Source organism: Molothrus aeneus, chromosome 18 (genome assembly GCF_037042795.1).
Source record: "Molothrus aeneus isolate 106 chromosome 18, BPBGC_Maene_1.0, whole genome shotgun sequence".
Lineage (NCBI taxonomy): Eukaryota > Metazoa > Chordata > Aves > Passeriformes > Icteridae > Molothrus > Molothrus aeneus.
In genome coordinates this window covers 11,002,826-11,021,287 of record NC_089663.1, presented here as the reverse complement: position 1 = coordinate 11,021,287, position 18,462 = coordinate 11,002,826, and the positions used below count along the sequence as shown (strand labels likewise).

The 18,462-nt window shown below is 48.9% G+C and overlaps 3 protein-coding genes across 5 annotated transcripts in view; all 3 read right to left on the bottom strand.

Moving 5' to 3' along the window:
• Positions 1-955: 955 nt before the first annotated feature.
• On the bottom strand, positions 956-1,293 carry LOC136564472 (uncharacterized). The gene has a single exon (XM_066562450.1). The coding sequence runs from the start codon at positions 1,184-1,186 to the stop codon at positions 1,052-1,054; it is 135 nt and encodes a 44-aa protein (XP_066418547.1). The 5' UTR covers positions 1,187-1,293; the 3' UTR covers positions 956-1,051.
• A 2,824-nt stretch (positions 1,294-4,117) lies between these two features.
• VPS33A (VPS33A core subunit of CORVET and HOPS complexes) lies at positions 4,118-12,883 on the bottom strand. The gene is made up of 13 exons (XM_066562149.1): positions 12,772-12,883; positions 12,620-12,685; positions 12,413-12,540; positions 11,766-11,955; positions 10,868-10,984; positions 10,309-10,483; positions 9,419-9,612; positions 7,657-7,783; positions 7,423-7,490; positions 6,817-6,954; positions 6,301-6,438; positions 5,972-6,140; positions 4,118-5,573 (listed from the first exon to the last, which is right to left on the bottom strand). The coding sequence occupies exons 1-13, from the start codon at positions 12,871-12,873 to the stop codon at positions 5,380-5,382; spliced, it is 1,806 nt and encodes a 601-aa protein (XP_066418246.1). The 5' UTR covers positions 12,874-12,883; the 3' UTR covers positions 4,118-5,379.
• A 1,356-nt stretch (positions 12,884-14,239) lies between these two features.
• Positions 14,240-18,462, bottom strand: part of CLIP1 (CAP-Gly domain containing linker protein 1) — a 59,639-nt gene continuing 55,416 nt past the window's right edge. For 2 of the 3 annotated variants that reach the window (XR_010784698.1, XR_010784699.1), the window contains 4 exons: positions 16,755-16,872; positions 16,354-16,513; positions 15,490-16,250; positions 15,266-15,379 (listed from right to left, as the gene is read on the bottom strand). Coding sequence is in view for 1 of the 3 variants with exons in the window: in XM_066562148.1 (XP_066418245.1) it covers positions 14,440-14,662; positions 15,255-15,379; positions 16,195-16,250; positions 16,354-16,513; positions 16,755-16,872 (682 nt within the window). In the remaining 2 variants the exon portion in view is untranslated. Of the gene's footprint in view, positions 14,663-15,254; positions 15,380-15,489; positions 16,251-16,353; positions 16,514-16,754; positions 16,873-18,462 lie in introns of those variants that run through there. The other variant, XM_066562148.1, reaches the window with a different exon arrangement.

The following is an 18,462-nucleotide window of genomic DNA, read 5'->3' as shown; positions in this document are numbered from 1 at the left end:
GGTGTGTTTTAGTGATATTAGATTTGGGAAAGGTGAACAAAGCTTGGGAAGAAGGATTTGGACAAAAGGAATGTGGAACTTAAGGGTCATGAAGACATTGGGCAGAACTCCCCAGATAAGGAAGAAATTGAAAAATCCAACTTTGTTTCTGTGTTGCAAGCAGCTCCATTGGGTAAAAGGGAATTCCAGCAGGGCCAGATCGTGACCACCAACTCAGAGACACCAGTGCTCCTCACGGCCCTGGTTTAATTCATCTTTATTGTTCTAAAGTACACGATGCTGCTTTGATTTTGGGTAGTTCCATGCTAGTGATAATCTCCACCTTCTCCACCAAAGGTTTCCTGTGCAATTCCACACAAAACGGCCTTAATCAATTAAATATATTCTTTTTAGTTATAGCAGGAATTCCTGTTCTCTCTCCTGTTTTCAGAGACTGAGTCAGCACAGGTGACTTTACTGAGGCAGTGCTGTATCACACATTTTTCATCTAACTCCATGCTTTGAACATTTGTTCTAAAGCCTGGCACACCTGAGAGCACCAGGTAACAACTCTGTACCTTGTAAAACTGTAGGGAGAGGGGAACATAGTGCTGATCTGAAATGTCTTTTTCCAGAACTTCTAAAACAAATTACAAGTAATTTCTGTGTGTCTGCCTTCACACCCTTAATGAGGCAGAGCAGGACAAGGCAGGACTTGTTTGTTGAGATGTTGGAGTGGTGTTGCATCCCTGCCATCCCCTGTGTTGTGCTCAGCAGGGTGGGAATCTCAGGAGAAAACTGCTGGGAGGCTTTTAAATAGTTCAGAGTCCAGGAGACACAAAGAATCTGCGAGAGCCACAAGGATCTGTAAAGTGCATGCACAGGGATACCTTTTCTCTTTTAACCTTTATTGTTTTTACACAGGAAGAGAAGAGTGCGGTGAGGCAGCGAGGGCACAGAGCTCCTGCAGGTTCGGCGCAGGGGGAAGGCGCCTCCATCCCGTGTGCGGAGCTGTGCCCTGGAGCCGGCTGCCTCTGGAAAGGCTGTGGGAGCAGGAGCAGGGGCCGAGCCCTCACTTGAGCACCAGGAAGTAGGTGGTCCAGCCGGCCAGCAGCAGCGCCCCCAGCAGCACCGTGTAGCTGAACAGCACGAAGGCCAGCAGCTCCCGCAGCACCTTGAGGAAGTGGATGGCGAAGGAGTCCGGCATGGCTCTCCCAGATCCTGGGGCTGGCTGCTCCCTGCTCCTGCCGCGCCTGGAGCAGAGGAACAAGGTGAGTCTTCACAGCAGGGACAGCAGCCTGCCACGGGGAGAGCTCCTGTGACCACCTGGAAGGTTGTTAGTGACTGGTGTGGGCCTGTTCAGAGCCCTGCCGAGGTGGTGAAAAAACGTTTGGGATCTGATCAAAGTGTCCAGATGAGGACTGGTAAGGAAGCAGCTGGAAATACAGAGCCAGGCAGCGGGCACGGCCATGGGGGTGAGGCTGGGGCTGTTGCAGAGTCCAGCTGCTGGCTCCTGGGATCTCTCCCCTGGGGCTGTGCCTCCAGGAAGCGCCAGGATCAGAGCGGCCGCTGATGGTGCATTACCAACAGCCTGTTCTGATCAAAGTGGTCAATTCCTCCAAGGAAGCCACCATTAATATTTAATTCTATAATTGCATCTAATGGAGGGACTGGCACAAACTGAGCCTTTTGTTTAGGAATGACGAAAACTGAGGCTTAAATACAAGTTTGCACAGGCAAATATTTATATCTTGCGTTAAAAATAACCATTAATGGGAGACATGGGATAAGATGCCTTAGAATTCATCTTCTAGCAGTATTGTATAGTCATATGTACACATTGCTTTGGAAGTGATTGCTCATTTGTTAGTTTAAATTAAATCTGAACTTTTCCCCTAAAGTCACTGCCTTCTTAGATTTGAAGCTGTGAAAACCCACCTCAAACATTCTATTATCTCTTTAATTTACGTGTTCTTTTAAATTTTGATTGCAACCGTGCCTGATCAACAATATTGACGCTCTTGGTCAAGCACGAAAAGGGAGTTTAAAATCAGACTTAGGATAAAAACTAACCCACAAGGATTATTTCTCTTCTGAACAGCCTAAAGCCAGATAAACTAAACTGAATTCCTGTCCTGCTGCTTGGAATGTTTTTTAAAGAGCACTTCTGATAAGGAATTCACTTTTTGGTGTTGTTTAACAAGTTCAGCCATTCCATTCCAAGCTCAGGCACCTGTATACAGTACAGGAGTTACAGCATTTTAAAACCAGTTGTGGTTTCTCTGTTCAGAGCCTTACAGATTTCTGTCCATAGGCTGAGCGAGATTGCTGGTTATCAGAAAGATGCTGAGAAAGAAATAAACTGCTTACCCAGGCAGATGACGGGCTCCGCTTCGGCAAGTTCGTGTTCCTCCCTAGTTTTGTTCTGCAGCTGTCCCTTTTGCAGGGTCTGTGCTGTAGGCTGATCCTGCTGTGATCCAGGAGCAGAGTGAGTGTGTGTGTGTGTGTGTGTGTGTGTGCAGCCCACAGCAGGACTGAGCTCTAGGTGTGGTCAGCACTGGTTATGATCCGACAGCGCCGTGGTGCTCGCGGTGCTCGGAGCAGCCAAACACTCCCCTTCCCCTGGGGGCTTTGGCAACAGCACTTCCAGAGCTCCAGTGCCAGGGCTTGGAGTCACCAAAATCTGCATTTGTTGAGATGTGGGGTTTGCCTCTAACAAAACCTTGTGTCATCTTACACGTTTTATTTTGTTATCTCGAAGGCTGCAGTGCCTCTTGCTCTGTTCCCTGAGTGCCCTGTGCTCTGTCAGCCACTCGGGGGAGGAGGATGCTCACACACAGCTGGGGCTCATCCCCAGGGTGGGGCTGTGCAGGCTGAGCCAGGATCTTTTACCAGCAGTCAGTGAGGGCTGAAGGCAGCCTAATCCCTGCATGGTCCCCTGCAGGGTCACTGCTGTAGTGTCACCCTTACCCTCCCTCCCAAGGAGTCATCCCAGCCTTTTAGAGCTGAAATGATGCAGCTCCTTTGCAGTGAGGGGAGGAGGGAACCAGGCTCTATGTTTATTCTTAGCAAAACTGCTTCTGATAATGTATGAAAAGTGAAAGTGGAGGGGTAGGGGTACAGGTTGGGTAATATTTTCTTTTTTTTTTGGTAGTAATGTAGACAGCAGAGAAGGAAGATTATGTACTGCAAATCAAATCTCTTACCTACAAAGATATTATGATGTAGAAAATGGTCCCTTAATTTAATTAGGTTCTCTTGTTATCAAATTATTACCCACATGGTCAGCAGGGCCTTGGACAGAAGCAGAACATCATCAGCTGCTCAGGAAGCCTGTTAGATAGTAATTGCTCCTCCAGGGAATTGATCAGCGTCAGGATGGCTTTTATTTTCTTGTTGAATAGTTCCAGGAAGAGGCTTTGGCTAGGTGGAGGGGTTACACAGTTCTAGTGTAGGCTGCAATGTTGGTGATGATTTCAGAGTTTACCAAGTGTCTGGTGTAAACTCTTAACCAAAAAAAGTTTTGCCTGTAGTGTTACTGATTGCTGGCCAGGGAAAGGTGAGCACTAAAGGTGAGCCACTCTGTGTTTTCCTTTATTCACCTGTGGTGTAGCTCAGAAACCAGCCTGGTCAGTATTTCCTTGGGATTAGTTCAACTGTTAAAATTTAATTAAAAAAAATCTGGAAATTGTGATACTACAGAAACCTTTCAAGGCCAACCCAAGGACGCTCTTGTTGCTCTGAGTCAACTTCTTGTTTTTCTCTGCACAGTAATTTTTGATCCAAGCTTAATTCAGTTTTCCTTTTAAATACTCTGAAATTAGCTACTTTAAATGGAACTTGCAGAGCAAACAATCCATGTTTGCTCTTCTTGCATCAGAGGTTGCACCATGTTTTTTGTGAAGTCTGTCTACAAGCTGCCTTCCCACCTGAAAAAGGAGGTCTCCACTGACTGAAATTGTATTTTTCTTCAAAAGTTCAGAAATTCCACTTCTAATGTAGTATTACAGGTGGCAGAACAAAATTAAATTTTATGTGAGCCTTCGTTAAAAAACACCTGGGTGTTAGAAAAAGAGTTTCAACTTAAGTAACTCAGTTATCCATTTATCCTGGGACAGGGAGACATGGACACAGCTACTACAGTGCAGAGTTTTATTTTATTTTTGTATTCTAGAGAAAGAGAGAGTGCAAACACTTCCAAACAAAGATTAAATACATCTTTATTTAATGTCATTTAATAAGTCAGCTGGAGTTAAACAGAGAGAGGGGCTCCATGGAGGGTCTGACTTGGTGGACTTCAGTCTTAGAAAATAAAACAGATCAAAACCCACAGTCACAACTGTGACAACTTGGAAAATTGAGGGATTTATTGGGACATATTATACATGATAACTGAGGCAGTAATGTTTGCTAAGAGAGTGATTTAAGGTGAGGAGTGGGCTTTTTTTCTAGTTGTGTTTAAGAGTGAACTGCAGTGTGGAAGAGTCCCCAGTGGCTGTGAGGACACCAACAGTGCCCAGCCCAGCACAGGCACCACCACAGGCCCTGCTCTGCCTTCCCCTCTGCAGCCAGGAGCTGCCTCTTGCACAAAGGGCCCAGCCACCAGGCCCGTGGAAAATTCCATTTTACAAGTTTGAGCTCTACAACAGCTTGTGACAGCAAGCACCACAGTTTATAACCTGAACAGGAGGTGAAAAAAGTGTCTGTTTAGAACCCACTGTTTACTGGGTCCCTGCTCTTGCTATTTTTGGCCCCCACACAGGGAGTGTTTGTGTGTCTTCAACCATAAACTCAGGACACACTGATGTCATTCATACTCTGGAGGAGCTTTCCAGAGTCAGGTGGGTGTACCCAGGACAAAGGAGTCACAGCGATCCCTTCAGGGGACAAGTGAAGGAAAAGGCTCGAGGATCACAGGCACAGCTGAGTACAGATCTCTGACACATCCAATGCACCCATGGAATGGATCAGGCACCAGAGAGAGACAAACAGTATGGGAACACTGCTATGAAGTCAGGAATATAGAACATCCTGCCTCCTCAGCACCTTAGCAGGGTAAAAGCAGAAATCACATCTCCCACCAAAGCTAAACTGAAAGAAAAAAAGCAGCAATTGGCCACAGAGAAGGACCAGGGCCCATTCCTGCTGCCCCAGGCTTTGGCTGCCAGGTCAGACCATGAGCAGGGATCTCCCTCTTCCCCACTGTTTATCATTAATGCCTTCCAACCCTGCTTGTTTCCTTGGCAGTTCCACAGACAGCTGGAACACAAGTGCAGAAGGGATGAGGGTCATGAGCTGGTCCCAGGAGAGCTCCCTTCACTGCTGTGCTTCTCCAACAGAGCAGCCGTGCCAGCTGTGTCACACAGGGCCCCTCACATTTACTGTCTCTCACCACACACCCTAGAAAGGGGCAGGCTCCAGTTTCTCCATCAAGGATTTGATCCAGGTTGTGCCGTTGATCAGTTTTGTAGTGGCAATGATGTACTCTGTGCCCCCATCCTCCATCTGCGACAGGAACCTCAGCGCGGCGATTTCTGCGTACGTGACCCCGCCCAGGAAGAACACCAGGGTCACTCTGTTCTCACCGTGCTGACCTGTGGCTCCACAAAAAAGGTCCAGGTTGGCTTGGTTTGATTTTTACAGCTCCCCTGCATCAACTGTCAGTCAAACTCAAATGACCTGAATTAGAGGCTGGGACATAGAAATCCACAGTCTGCTCCCAGGATGTTTCTGTTTGAGACTGATGCTGACCCTCTTGCACATAACATTACTTATTAGCATCACAGTGTAAGTTTAGGGTTTATTTTAGTACTCTGATGAGAAGTTAAACCATTTGTCAAAGGAGAGTTAGGTCAATCTAACACTGCTGTGGGACAGGGGGATGACAGAGAGACCTGGACTCTGCCTGCCCTGATTTCAGTTTGCCTCACTCCCTGCTCAGACAGACAGACATATTTTCCTGTAAAGCACAGGAAAACAAACCCAAACTTACGCTTTTTCTGCAGGCCAGTGGGGAGCTGCTGCCTCTCCTCGAAGTGGGGCCCTGGCAGCATCTTCAGAACCTCCTCGATGCTGCGCCAGCCCGGCCGGGCCAGCAGCTGTGCCAGGCGCACGCTCAGCGGGGCGTAGCCGCTGTACACGTACGAGATGTCATTGGGGTTCTGGGGGACACAGACAGAGGGAGGGGACAGCAGGTCAGTGCTACCTCATGCTGCAAAACAGCCTCAAGGAAATCAGAAGCATTAAATAAAAAAGGAGGTTTTCTTGCTGCATATAATTCTATAGTTAGAGGTAATGTGTGCTGCTGAGGCGCCCATTTACCTGCTCATTAACATCGTCCATCCACAGGCGCAGCGTTTTCCTGATTGTTGGGTAGTTATTCCTGCCACCTGTCTGGGGTTTCAGGAGTCCAGCCTTTTCCAGGTTGTTTAAGGTCAATATATGTTCATAGCCATAAGTCTGTAATATGAAGAAATAACCTTTAATACTATGGCAATAACCCATGACCAGTGTCTAAAACAGGAAAAAAAAAAAACAGCAAAGATGTTTGTTTAAAAAAGATGTTTGTTTTAAAAAAGCTTTTTGGTTAAGATCTCTGTAGAGTATATCCAATTTAGAGTGTTGAAATAATATTAGTAAAAAGTGATATAAACCTCTGTATCTACATGTTGTAACACACAAAAGCACCTCCCAAGTATCTGCCCAAACAGAAACCCAGTGCTCCCTCTGTGCACGTTATTCAGGTGTAAGATGTGTCTGTCTAGAATTGAAGTGTAGAGCTGAAGATTTGATGTGGATTTTCTCAGGAATTTCTTCCTCCAAATGTTAGAGCCTAACCTGGAGAATCTCTCTTTTGTAATGGTCCAGAACCTTCTGCTTCAGCCCACTATTGCACACGGATTGCAAGCAGACTAGACGCAAGATCTTGATTAATGGATGTTTCTGAGCTATGCAGTCTTCAATATAATTGTTAACCTATGAAATAAAATACATGAGTGATTATTTAAAGAATCGTTAAAGTGCCCATCAGACCTGGAAATAAAGATCTGGTTTGCGTGGTTCTCCAAAACAGCAAGAAAGAGGAGCAGCTGCTCTCCAGGCAGCTCAGGACCATCTGAAAAAGTGACCCAGCTCTGGTTCCACCTGGGCTCTCCCCAGAGCAATCCCTCACTCAGTAGCCAGATGTTGCACTGAAAAATTCTTATTAATCATCTTCTATGTTCCACTGATCCCTCAGAGCATGGGGTGCCCCTGGACAGGTCAGGCACCCCAGCTGTGCACAGGCAGTGAGAGGTAACTCAGAGATCCATTTCACTGGACATCATCTAGATCAGATGTTTCCTCTCAAAAAAAGCAAAACGAAACAAAAAACCAGAAAAAAGCAAATGGAAAAAGAAAGTTTTTTGAAGATGTAAGAGTGGCTAATTGCCATTATCTGCTTACCTTGTCTGTGTCTATTCCAGACATGAACTCTTGCTCCACTGTTAAATTATCAAAGAAATCTTCAGATGCTTTGGGAAAAGAATGAAAATCAATACAAGAGCAACTGACAGCTTATGTTTTACAATTAACATTTCAGCAGAGATGCACTGGATGGTGCAAAGCCAGTTTTTGCCAGGCTGAGTGATGTCCACCAGGTTATCTGGCATCCTGCTGGATTTAAAGGATTCTACTCACTGGTGATGTCTTTGATGAGCTCTGCGATGGAGGTGTGGTTGGCCAGCGAGCTCCTCGCCGCCTGCATGTGAGGCAGCTGGGACACAAACTGCTTAATCTCTCCAACAGTCTTGGCGTGGTGCCTTTCCTGAGGAAATCCATCACTTGGGTTAGGCCTTGTTCATGTTAGTAACACCAAACAGATCATTTTATCTGCAGTAACAAGAATTGTTACTGCACTCCCTGCAGGGAGTTAGAGCTACGCAGCCTTTTAGACAAAGATGCTTACACTGAAGTCACAGCATTACCTGTAACAGCACTTGGATCATGGGCAGAGGCAGCACGTAATACAGCAGGATCATTAGACTGTTATTTTCCATTATCCCAGTGTAGTAAATAATTTTATCCACATTTGTCTGACTCCAGCCAGCACTAGCTGCTCCTCAATTTCCCTACCAGGGCAAACTGCCTTTTTCACACAAAGAGGAATTAGTTTGCTGCCTGACAGGGAGCTCTAGGCCAATGCTGTCAGAGCTGGGGAACGTCTCCCCTTGGAGCAGGAGTGAAAGGTGCAGAGGAATTGGCCTGGCAGGGTCTGCCATTCACTCTACTTGGTGGCAACAACATGCCAGGTTTTGGGGCAGGATGTGCTGAAGCACCATGCAGAGTTCAGCTCCAGAGGCCTGCACTGCATTTGGGCTACTTGCCTCTTGCTGCAACTTGGAATAAAAATAGTAATAATTTGACTCATATGTGAAGGATTTAAATGGGCAAGTGCAGGCAGGAGAGTCATGATGGAGCCTGTGACTGAAGAAGTCCTCTGCTGCCAATATGCTGCTGTTTCATTATCACCTATTACTGCTGACAATTTCTTAGAATTCTCTTTTTTAACAAGCAGTATGAACAATCCATCTTTAGCACCTCCAGCACTAATAGTGCAGAAGCAGAGCTGCACTGGGGAATGAGGCTGAGCACTCAGTATTTCAGTTAAAGTACCACCACCTCGTTTTAGATGTGGCAGAGGTTAAGCCAAAAAAGCCCCACCAAGGAAATACAATCAAAGAGTGAACAAGTTCTCTTGAGAGTCCCCATGAGATCAGAAAAATAAGATATAGAATCTCAGTTTATGAATCATCAACAGGATGTTTTCAACAAAACCACAAACATGCCCCACACAGCTCTCCAGATTTGTCTGTGACAAGCATGAATTTACAGTTCAAACCTCCTGCATGACAACTGACTTTTGCACATTTCTGTTGGTTCTGATGCCAGCCATATACTCTGTGAAAGTACATTCTGGTGTTTTATTGCTTAAAGCTTTTTGTCTGCATTCTGAAGGGAAAAACACCTTTCAATGAACAGGTAACAAGAGCAGCCAATTGGAATTGATCAGCACACTAAAAATCACCTTTGGCTTCTTGCAGAGGGAAGCAGCACCTGACTCCTGCAGACTGAAGAGAACAATTCCTGTTAGGGGATCTGTGGGCTCACACAGCACAAGGCTGGATTAGGAAAGCTCTGAGCAGAGGGAAAGCACCAGAACAGAGGTGTGGGGAGAAATGAGGAACCACATTACTACAGGCTTACTAAAAGGTGTCCTGATCTACTCAGAACAGTCCAAGTGGAGCTGACCTCACCCCAGGGCAGGGGAACAGACTGGAACAGCTTCCTGTTTTTTCTCTGGATGGGGGATTACTGTGTGGGAGCAGCTTGAGCTGCCAGTCCCAGCCCTGCTGAACACAGACTGTCAATTATCTGATGCACTGTAGAACACAGGCCTCACCTCAAAGGCTGCTGAAATGATCTTGGCTTTCTTGCTCAGCACTGACCCCACAGCATTGAAGTTCTTGTCTCGGATTTCGGCATAAAGCTCTTCTGCAGAGTTCAGCTGGAGCTTCTTGGGTTCTGTGGGGAGATCTTTCCCACCCTCCCCCTGCTTCTTCGGGGCAAACTTCTCAGGAGGGAGTTTCACATAAGCTACCGAATGAAAATAACCCTTGTAAGGACTGGAACTTCATCAGCAGAAGTTAAGATCAGCAGGCTGTGGAAATGTGTCCCCGTCAGAGCTGGAAAGAGCTCTGAGGAGCAAAGCAATATTAACACTCAAACCACTCAGTGCCTGTGTGTTAATGCAGGAGAGTCTGCCTGCACTCAGCCAGGGACCTACACAAACATCAGAACCCAAGTGCCAGCTGCCCTGCTTTCAGTGAGGCTTGGAGGCAGCCCAGCAGCCAGTCCATTCCAGCAGGAGGGATTACAGCCCATAAATGCCTCCCTGGAGTTTTCTTACCCCCTGAGGAGCAGGACAGCATTCTGAAAATGGCATTTCACAAACTGTCCCTGTCCCCTCAGTGTGGCACGTGATCCAGGCAGGATGGATGCTGAAGGCACACTTAACATTCCCACTCACACACTCCCTGTTCTGTCACTGTGCCTGCACCCAGCCAACAGCCAAAAGGTGCCTTTCAGTAACCATGGACTGTACTTGGCTCCCCTACCCAAGCAAAAAGAGCCAGAGTGGATCCTGATGGGCTCCAGCTTGGGACTGAACAACCCCCACACTGATTTCAGCTGAGCTGCTCCCACATCACATTTAGTGAAGCACAAACCCACCCAAGACACTGCAGCCTGCCCCAGGACACGGGCCAGCCGCTCCTTCCCCACAGGACTCACTGTTCTGGATGCCATAGATCTCATCGATCAGCCCCTCGTACGTCAGCTGCGTGGCCAGCGGCGTCAGCAGGTCCACGTTGCGGTCCAGCAGCAGGAGGGTATCAAAGACAGGAAATATGGAATTCTGGCTCCCAGGGAACTCCCGCTTCATCCTGATCATCATGTTGGCCACGTGCTGCAAGGAAGTCACATTGCTCTGGTTAGAGTGCAGGCCAGAGCAGATGGATGTGACCTCTGGGCCCTGCAGGCACATGCAGGTAAAGGAAGGGGGCGGCAGGAGGTACAGAGTGGCTGATGGATGGGGCAGGAGACACTGAGAAAACACAAGTCCTTCTCTGCTGCTCTCTGCAGCTCAGCAAGACAACAATGGCCAAAGCACTGCATTCACCTCAAGCTGCTCCCTCACCACAAAAAAATACCAATTAAACAATGGGTAATCAGAGAGAAGCAGAAAGGATGTGTGTGTGTCCTGGCTGGATTAAAAAAAACCCAGAGGTGCATTTAACCAAAGAATCCTTAAGGCAGTTTCAAAGAACAAGATGCATTTGTTCAGCCTCACCCGAGCACAATCGCCCTTCCCAAAAATCTGTGGGATGGTTCCGTAGAGAGCCTGCAGGGTCATCAGCCCCTTTGCTGCATGGTACAGACTGGTCTGGTCACTCTCCAGGTAACATTCCTAAAGAACAAGAGGGATTCTGATGGGAGATGTCAATCCAATACAGATGCTTCCACAGCAGAGCAGGGCCCATGTGAACAGTTCAGAGGAGACACAGGCTGGGGGACAAACTATAGCTGTTTACATATATGGACCTTATTACCTGTGCTGTCATTACATCAAATCATTTTTTTGATCACTAGACTCTACTATTTTTGAACTCCAGACACAAATCCAGTTTGATGGAGTAGAAGAAAGTGACTGGAAGGACCTTCTCCTGCTAATTAGGCCAATCAGAGCACCCAACACCTCATTACAGCTGCAAGCCCTGCCACATAGGGATACACATAGGACAGAGAGGGCCAAGAAACTGCCAAACTGTCCTGTCCTTGGATGCAACACTCTGGGAATGCAGGACATGCAGCTGGGATGTGACAGCTGTTAATGCTCAGTGCAGTGAGAACCATCACACAGCTCCCTGGCTGTGCAGGAACACAAACTGTGCTGGCTCCTTGTGACAACTGAGCGCTTCAATCCTCAGGAATGCTCCATTTGTGACAGTAACACCGGCAGCTGAAGCTGCAGGAACTGGGGTGCAGCTCGGTGTAGTGACGGTTCCTTCAGCATTTAGTGTGAAAACACACAGGGAAGTTCAGGCTTCAGGATCAAGCCAGGTTTGCTCTGCAAAGCCTTTCCTTGCTGTGCAGGTCACTCACAAACCCTCTGGGAGCTGCTGCACCAGCACCAACATCCAGCACAAAACCACAATCTGCTTTCCCTCGAGGAGGAGGTGAGCGCGCACCTTGAAGGCGCTCTCGGACTCCATGGAGAGCAGGTCCCCGTCGAAGGGGATCAGGTCCAGGCTGTACTGCTCGCGGTGGATGAAGGAGCCCAGCACGCCCTGCTCCTTCAGCCACTGCTCGCACAGGAGGCTGCGGCGCGGCACGAACAGGATGTGGAAATCCCTCTGCGGAGAGCGGCCTCTGTCTTCCCTGCAGGAGCAGAGCACTCGGTCACTCGCTGCACACGGAGCAGCACAGAGCACGGGCAGGGGGCACTGGAGTCACACAAAACAGGAACGCTGCACTGGGCCATTGCTGACTCCTGGATGTGTCAGTGTTCAACCCTGTGCAGCCACAGCTCTTGACACCAGGGCAGGGGGATGTGGCTGTCCCGCAGCTCCCAAAAGGCACAGCAATCCAAGCATGGCTCATTCCAGCTAATTAGAAGGAGTGTACGTCCTCGCAGGGAGGAACGCGCCCTCTGCATCCCAGCCAAGGTGAAGCCCCTCTGCCCACTTAAGCCGCACAGTGGCTGTGCTGCGGTTTGGTGTCTGCACATCGCTCTCGTTCTCTGCACAGGTGTAACAAAGCACACGGTGACTCGGGCCACGCCTGTCCCCTCCTCACGGCCGCCCTGCCCTGCCCTGCCCTGCCCTGCCCGCGGTACCTGAGCACGTTGTCCGTGATGATGTCCATCAGCTCCAGCTTGGGCCTGACGAAGAAGATGATGTTCTTGACGTCGGCCGGGGGCAGCCGGCCCGGCTTGAGCGTGAACATTTTCTCCACCTCATGCTCCTGCGCGGAAGCACGGCCGTCAGCCGAGTGCGGGAGCGCCGGGGCCCGGCCGCCTGCCCCCGGCCCCCGCGGCGCTTACCTTGAGCAGCGAGTACTGCGCGATGAGCCCGAAGGGGCCGGTCAGGTACTCGTCCCACACGATGGCCTGCGGGAAGGGACGGCGGGATCAGAGCGGCCCCGCCACACACGGGACCCCCCGGCCCCGCCGATCCCCGGCCCCGCCGTGCCCACCTTGGAGCCCGCGCACTTGTCCAGGAACTCGCGCAGCTCGCGCCGCCCCGCCTCGCGCAGCGCCGTCAGGTTCACCCGGCCCGAGCTCAGGTGCGCCGCCATGGCCGCCCCACCGCGCGTGACCGCGGGGCGGGGCCGCGCAGCCGCACAGAGCGCGGGGCGGGGCCGCGAGCGGCAGGGCCACGGCCGGGAACGGTCATGCGTCATGTGTGACCATGTGTGTGTCATGTGTGATCATGTGTGTGTCATGTGTGGCCATGTGTGTGTCATGTGTGACCATGTGTGTGTCATGCGTGAGCATGTGTATGTCATGTGTGACCATGTGTGTGTGTCATGTGTGATCATGTGTGTGGCCGCTGGCACCGGGCTGCACCCGGGACTGTGACCGGCCGCACCAGGGAACTGCTTCCCCCCTGCACTGGGCACTGCTGAGGCCGCATCTGGAGCCCCGTGTGCAGGACAGTGAGGGGCTGGAGTGTGTCCAGGGCAGGAAATGGAGCTGGGAAGGGGCTGGAGCCCCAGGAGAGGCTGAGGGAGCTGGGAAGGGGCTCAGCCTGGAGAAAAGGAGGCTCAGGGGGCCCCTTGGCTCCACACAACTCCTGACAGGAGGGAACAGGTGGGGGGGTCGAGCTCTGCTCGCAGGGAGCAGGGGCAGGGAATGGCCTAAAGCTGCACCAGAAGGGGTTCAGGTTGGACATCAGGAGGAATCTTCACTGCAAGAGTGATTAAATATTGCCCAGGGAGGCAGTGGAGTCCCTGTCCCTGGAGATAATTAAATGAGGATTGGATGTGGCACTCAGTAGTACCCTGGGCATGTTGACAAGGTAGTGTTGAATCACAGATTTGGTCTCTTCCCAGTTGATAGATTCTGTGATTTCCAGTGCAGCCCTTGGGCACATCTGTCCCAATGCAGAACCCCTCACACTCTGAATGAAAATGCAGAAAAGAAAACACTTTTTTTTTTTTTTCCAAAATATAACTTTATTATATATATGCATATATACACACACACCACACTCACTATATAGAAGCTGAAAGAATGCAAAACAGGGATGGCCCACAAACTGTTCCAGGTGTGCACAGGTGTGCACAGCATACAGGTTTCCAAAACCCCCAGCAGCTCCTTACCTGCGTCACTTCCACGTTTCACACCAAACCACAACCCAGAGCTCACGGCACCGAGCGACATCGCAATCAAAGGAGTAAATGAAAATAAAGATGAAATATTTCTCAACTCAGTCCAGTGTCAAAAAAAAGCTTAAAAATCTAAATGTACAAATTCAGCCTTAAAATGGTTTAGTGCAAATATGAAAATTAACAGCATATTTTTAAGGTATTTAAATAAGCTTTAATATAACTCTAGTGCTTCGTTCCTATACATGTTTTCCCACCAATAGATCCAACAGCACAGGGGCGTTTCCTGTTAAGGGCAGGACAAACCCAGAACCTGGGAAGAAACAGCATAAAGTCACTTGTTAAATCATTTATTTATCTTTCACTGAAGTTTGTTAAAAAGGGACAGGGGGTATTTATTAGTGGAAGATCAAAATATTTATGCTTGTAGGGACTCCGGAGCGGGCGGGCAGGGGAGCGGGGTCACTGTCCCTTGTCCTGACATTCAGCACAGGCGGCTGCTGGTGGTGCGGAGCTCGGGGGCGCTGTCCCCCCTCAGAAGGTCTCGTCGTCGTTGCAGTCGGCCGTCCAGTGGCCGAACACCTCGCAGGTGTCGCAGTAGGGCCGCTCCTCCCGCCGGCTGCCGTGGTGCGCCGAGTGCGGCGGCTCCTCCAGCGCCTGCGCCTGCGTCGGGCAGTCCTCGGTGTCGTGCAGGTCGAAGCAGCCGCAGATGTCGCAGAAGAGACGCGGCTTCTTCTTGGACAGGCTCTCCTCCTCACTGCAAGAGCAGCACCAGTCACACAGGAGCTCGTGCTTACTGAGACTCAGGAAACGCCACAGAGCTCCTCCAAAAATAGGATACAAACCCTTCTCCACCACCCTGCAGTGCCCCCACCATCCCCTACACTCTAATATTTACTGAACAAGATGCTGTTTGTGCAAGTATTTGCACGGAGACATTTAAAAGAAACACATGTAAAAGAGTTTCTCTTTTCCCTTAAGAGAGCTGAAGTTATGATACATCAAATAGGTTTTAGTTGTATTTATCTGGATTGGTTTTTCCCATCCCAACACAGCTAAAGCCTCGTGGGACCAAAGATTCTTCTGCACTTGGAAAGGGCCAGATTCACCAAGTCATACAACAGACATGTCACCATACATCAGTGTTTGGGACTGGTAACTACAGAGCACCACCCGCACCCCCAGTTACACCACAGTGTAAAGAGAACCCTGGATTCAACACTGAACTCAGGGAAAGCTCTGTCTGTCCCTCCTGACAGCTGAGATCAGACTGGAGCATTGTGCAGCTGCCAAGCAGCTCCACCAACAGTTCCCAAGACAAGAGCCAAGGTTTCCTTTAGGATTTGTACCTGTCATAGTTATTTATCTCCTCTTCGTTGCCATTGAGGGCTGCTTCACACATTCTTTGTATCTTCAAGTTCAATTCTTCATTTCTCCTTTGAAGATCCACTATCACTGAATTCAGGAAGTCGATCTAGGAGAGCCAAGGACAAGGACAGTCAGAGGGGCAGGGGGATGGCACCTCCCCCATGTGACCAAGGAACACTTGGGAAATTAACAGGGGAGGGAAGAAGTGGGACCAACCTCGCCCTGGCGGAAGGAAGGGTTGCCATCAGCAGGTGAATCCAGGGAAGCAGAAAACCAGAGAAAGATTGGTGGTTAGTGTATATTCATGACAGCTCTGGTGGCTGCACAACTGGGAAGGACATTTTTTAATCACTGTGCCTGACATTCATGATGTAACAAAGGCTTTAGCATAAGCAGCAGGTGATTCTATTCCAACCGTATTTTTCAGGCATTTCTTGGCACAGGCCCCTGAGGTCACTGTGACTGTCCTAGTCCAAATCCCATCTTCCTGTGCCAGCTGAGCACCTTCCTTCTCCATTGCTGCCAACCCTTGTTCTGAGTCCAGTTCTGCAGTTAGGAAGAACTGCAGAGCTTAGAGGTACCCAGGAGCCCATTTCTCCAAGCTGGCAAGCACCAGCTTCAGCTGGGCCACAGCTTTTCCTCAGGCACATCCAAGAAACCTTTGGGAATGCCAAGGAGCAGTGAGTGCTCTGCTGGGCTGCAGGGCACAACTTGCCACCCTCATTTCCTGTTTGTTCCTCACAATCCCTTGTTTCTCCAGTATCACTCATCACTTGATTTAGTATTTACTGTCACTGACATTTCCCTTTGGAAGCTGAGGAGCTACAAGATAAATCTGCCCATTAAAGCCCAGTAAGGACTGCCTTTGGAATAACCCCCTCTCCTACAGCCCCACTGCTGGTTCAGCATGCTCATGTGCACATCCAATACCTGCTTCTCTCTTGCAATTTCCTCCTGAAGCAGAGTAGCAGCGTCACCTTTAAAGGAAAACACCAGAGAAGGTACAATGTGACCATGGCTCAGTCAGAAATAATGTCACAGGCTCTGAGGGCACAGCCACTGGAGTGGCTCTCGCTTTACCTGAGGGGCTCATTACAGTCAAAGGCTGCTCGTTGCTTTCCTTGAGTTTCTGCTCCAAGTTCTTCACCTTTTCCTCAAGTTTCAGTTTGTCAGACTCCAGTGACTTCACCACTGACTGCAGCGTTTTTGCAGAAGCGTTTTCTCCGCGGAGCACCGTGATCTGGAAGAGTTGTTTGACAACACTTGGACCTTCCAGCACCAAGCCAGAGCACCAAGGCCAGGGCCCTTAAAGCAAGGGCTGAACAGCCACAAAAGCACCTGCCAGGAGTCACCTGGCTCAGCACAGGCAGCTGAAGATGCCAAGATTTAACTATGCCCCGTGAAAGAAAAATTATCAGCCAGCACACAAAGCCTCTGGCCGCAACTTAACTGAAATTAGGAATCATCCATTCCTCATTTACCTCATGCCTGAGTTTTTCCAGTTCCTCATCTTTTTGTGTGATCAAGGCACTAGTGACATTGATGGATTTCTGTAAAGATGCTCTCTCTTCATCAATTTCTTTTTTTAAAGTCGATTCTCTAAAAGAAAACCAAGTAAAGCCACAAGTCATCTAATGAATGGGTAACTGTGGTGGCCTAAAGTAATTTCATTTAATTTCAAGTATTAAACTACTGTAAGAAATGGTTCTTAAAAAACAAATTACAATTTACTACTTGACTAAAGTTTTATATATGTACAGGCATTTCAGGTGTTACAACTGTGGAAACAAAGCAAAAACTTTACCTAGGTAGTACATGCCAGAATCTGCATAGCACCGTATCCATTTGAATTTAAAGGAGCAAGTTAACAGACTGGGGAGATACAGGATAAACAAACATGTTGCACAATGTTCCACAAAACCTAACTTGAGAGTTTTGTTACTTCTTGAAAATTACTAACAAGCAACAAAACAGGCATGCAAAGCTCATTGTACAAGTTGTCATGCAAAGCATGGATGAGGCTGGAAATATCAGCTGGTCCTCACTAATTTCAGTGACATCATCATCATTTCCTGCACATGGAGAAACCACATGGGATTTGTTTTACTTCATGGGAGAAGCGTTAAAAAGAAATCCTCCAAAGCAGGCACAACTCTCTCCTGTGTACATATATCCAGTTTTCCCAACATTTTCCATGGATCTAACAGAGATAAAAGGCTCCTGCCTTAAGGCACCACTGCTGTGACACCCTCACACTGGTGATCTTCCTGACAGGTCACAGAACACACACAGTGAGTAACTGTCCTCTGATGGGAGGAGCATTGCTACAAATTTCCTTACAAGCTGAAAGATTTTGGTTAAAAAAGAAAACAACAAAGAAGTGACTTCAAACCATTAACTCTCCTCCAAGAGGAGCTGGCTCTTCAGTGCAGGCAGCAGCGCTGCTCTCAGCTCTGAGCTCCTGCAGGGACTCTGAACTGCTCTACACTCCCCAGCACTGCTGGGGGATCAGGAGCAGAGCCCATCCATGTGGGAGGAGGCTCAGGAGACAGCTATCGAGCAAAAATGGCAAAGTTTCCATCTCTGTGGTATCTACAGTTAGTGAGAGCCACGATACCCAGACCATGAAACACAGGAAATCTCACCCGCTCGAGAGCAACTCAACAATGAGAGCACAATCAATGCAGTTCTTTCATTGTTCAGATTGTACTCAGGAATGGAAGCAGCAAGTGGAGAATCTGGGGTTTAGAAAAGCTGAGGCAGCTACCAAACAAGAACCAAAATTTGATTTGGGTTTGGTACATTTTTACAATGAGAGAATCAACAGAAGTGGAAACACAACAACTTGCAGACTTGTGATCTTGTGGGATCTTGCCTTCAAATACAAGTTACAGTGTTAATAAAACCCAAAAGGGCACAGGCATGGAAAGGTTCCCTGGCCAGCCCTGAGCCAGCCGAGCACTCAAGAGCTCCACAGCCACCTCGGTGTCCTCCTGCAGGGCTCCCCAGGCTCTGCCTCCCTGGGGTGCTCAGTGCTCTGTCCATGGATCACAGGTGCTGTGGGAAGGATGTGCCACCAGTGCATGGGTGCTGCTGACAGAGCAGAGCTGCAAATCCAGGATCTGCTGGGGAGAAAGCCCTGAGGACATCTGGGAATCACATCTGGAAGTTGCTGCTCACGAGCTCTGC

Bases quoted from the DNA above. Each gene is read 5' to 3' on its own strand.
- LOC136564472 (XM_066562450.1), bottom strand. From the start codon at position 1,186: ATGCCGGACTCCTTCGCCATCCACTTCCTCAAGGTGCTGCGGGAGCTG.
- VPS33A (XM_066562149.1), bottom strand. From the start codon at position 12,873: ATGGCGGCGCACCTGAGCTCGGGCCGGGTGAACCTGACGGCGCTGCGC. The intron at 9,613-10,308 runs GTGAGTCCTGTG...TTCATTCGGTAG, and splicing joins GATCTATGGCATCCAGAACA to CTTATGTGAAACTCCCTCCT. The intron at 7,491-7,656 runs GTGAGTAGAATC...CTTTTCCCAAAG, and splicing joins GCTCATCAAAGACATCACCA to CATCTGAAGATTTCTTTGAT.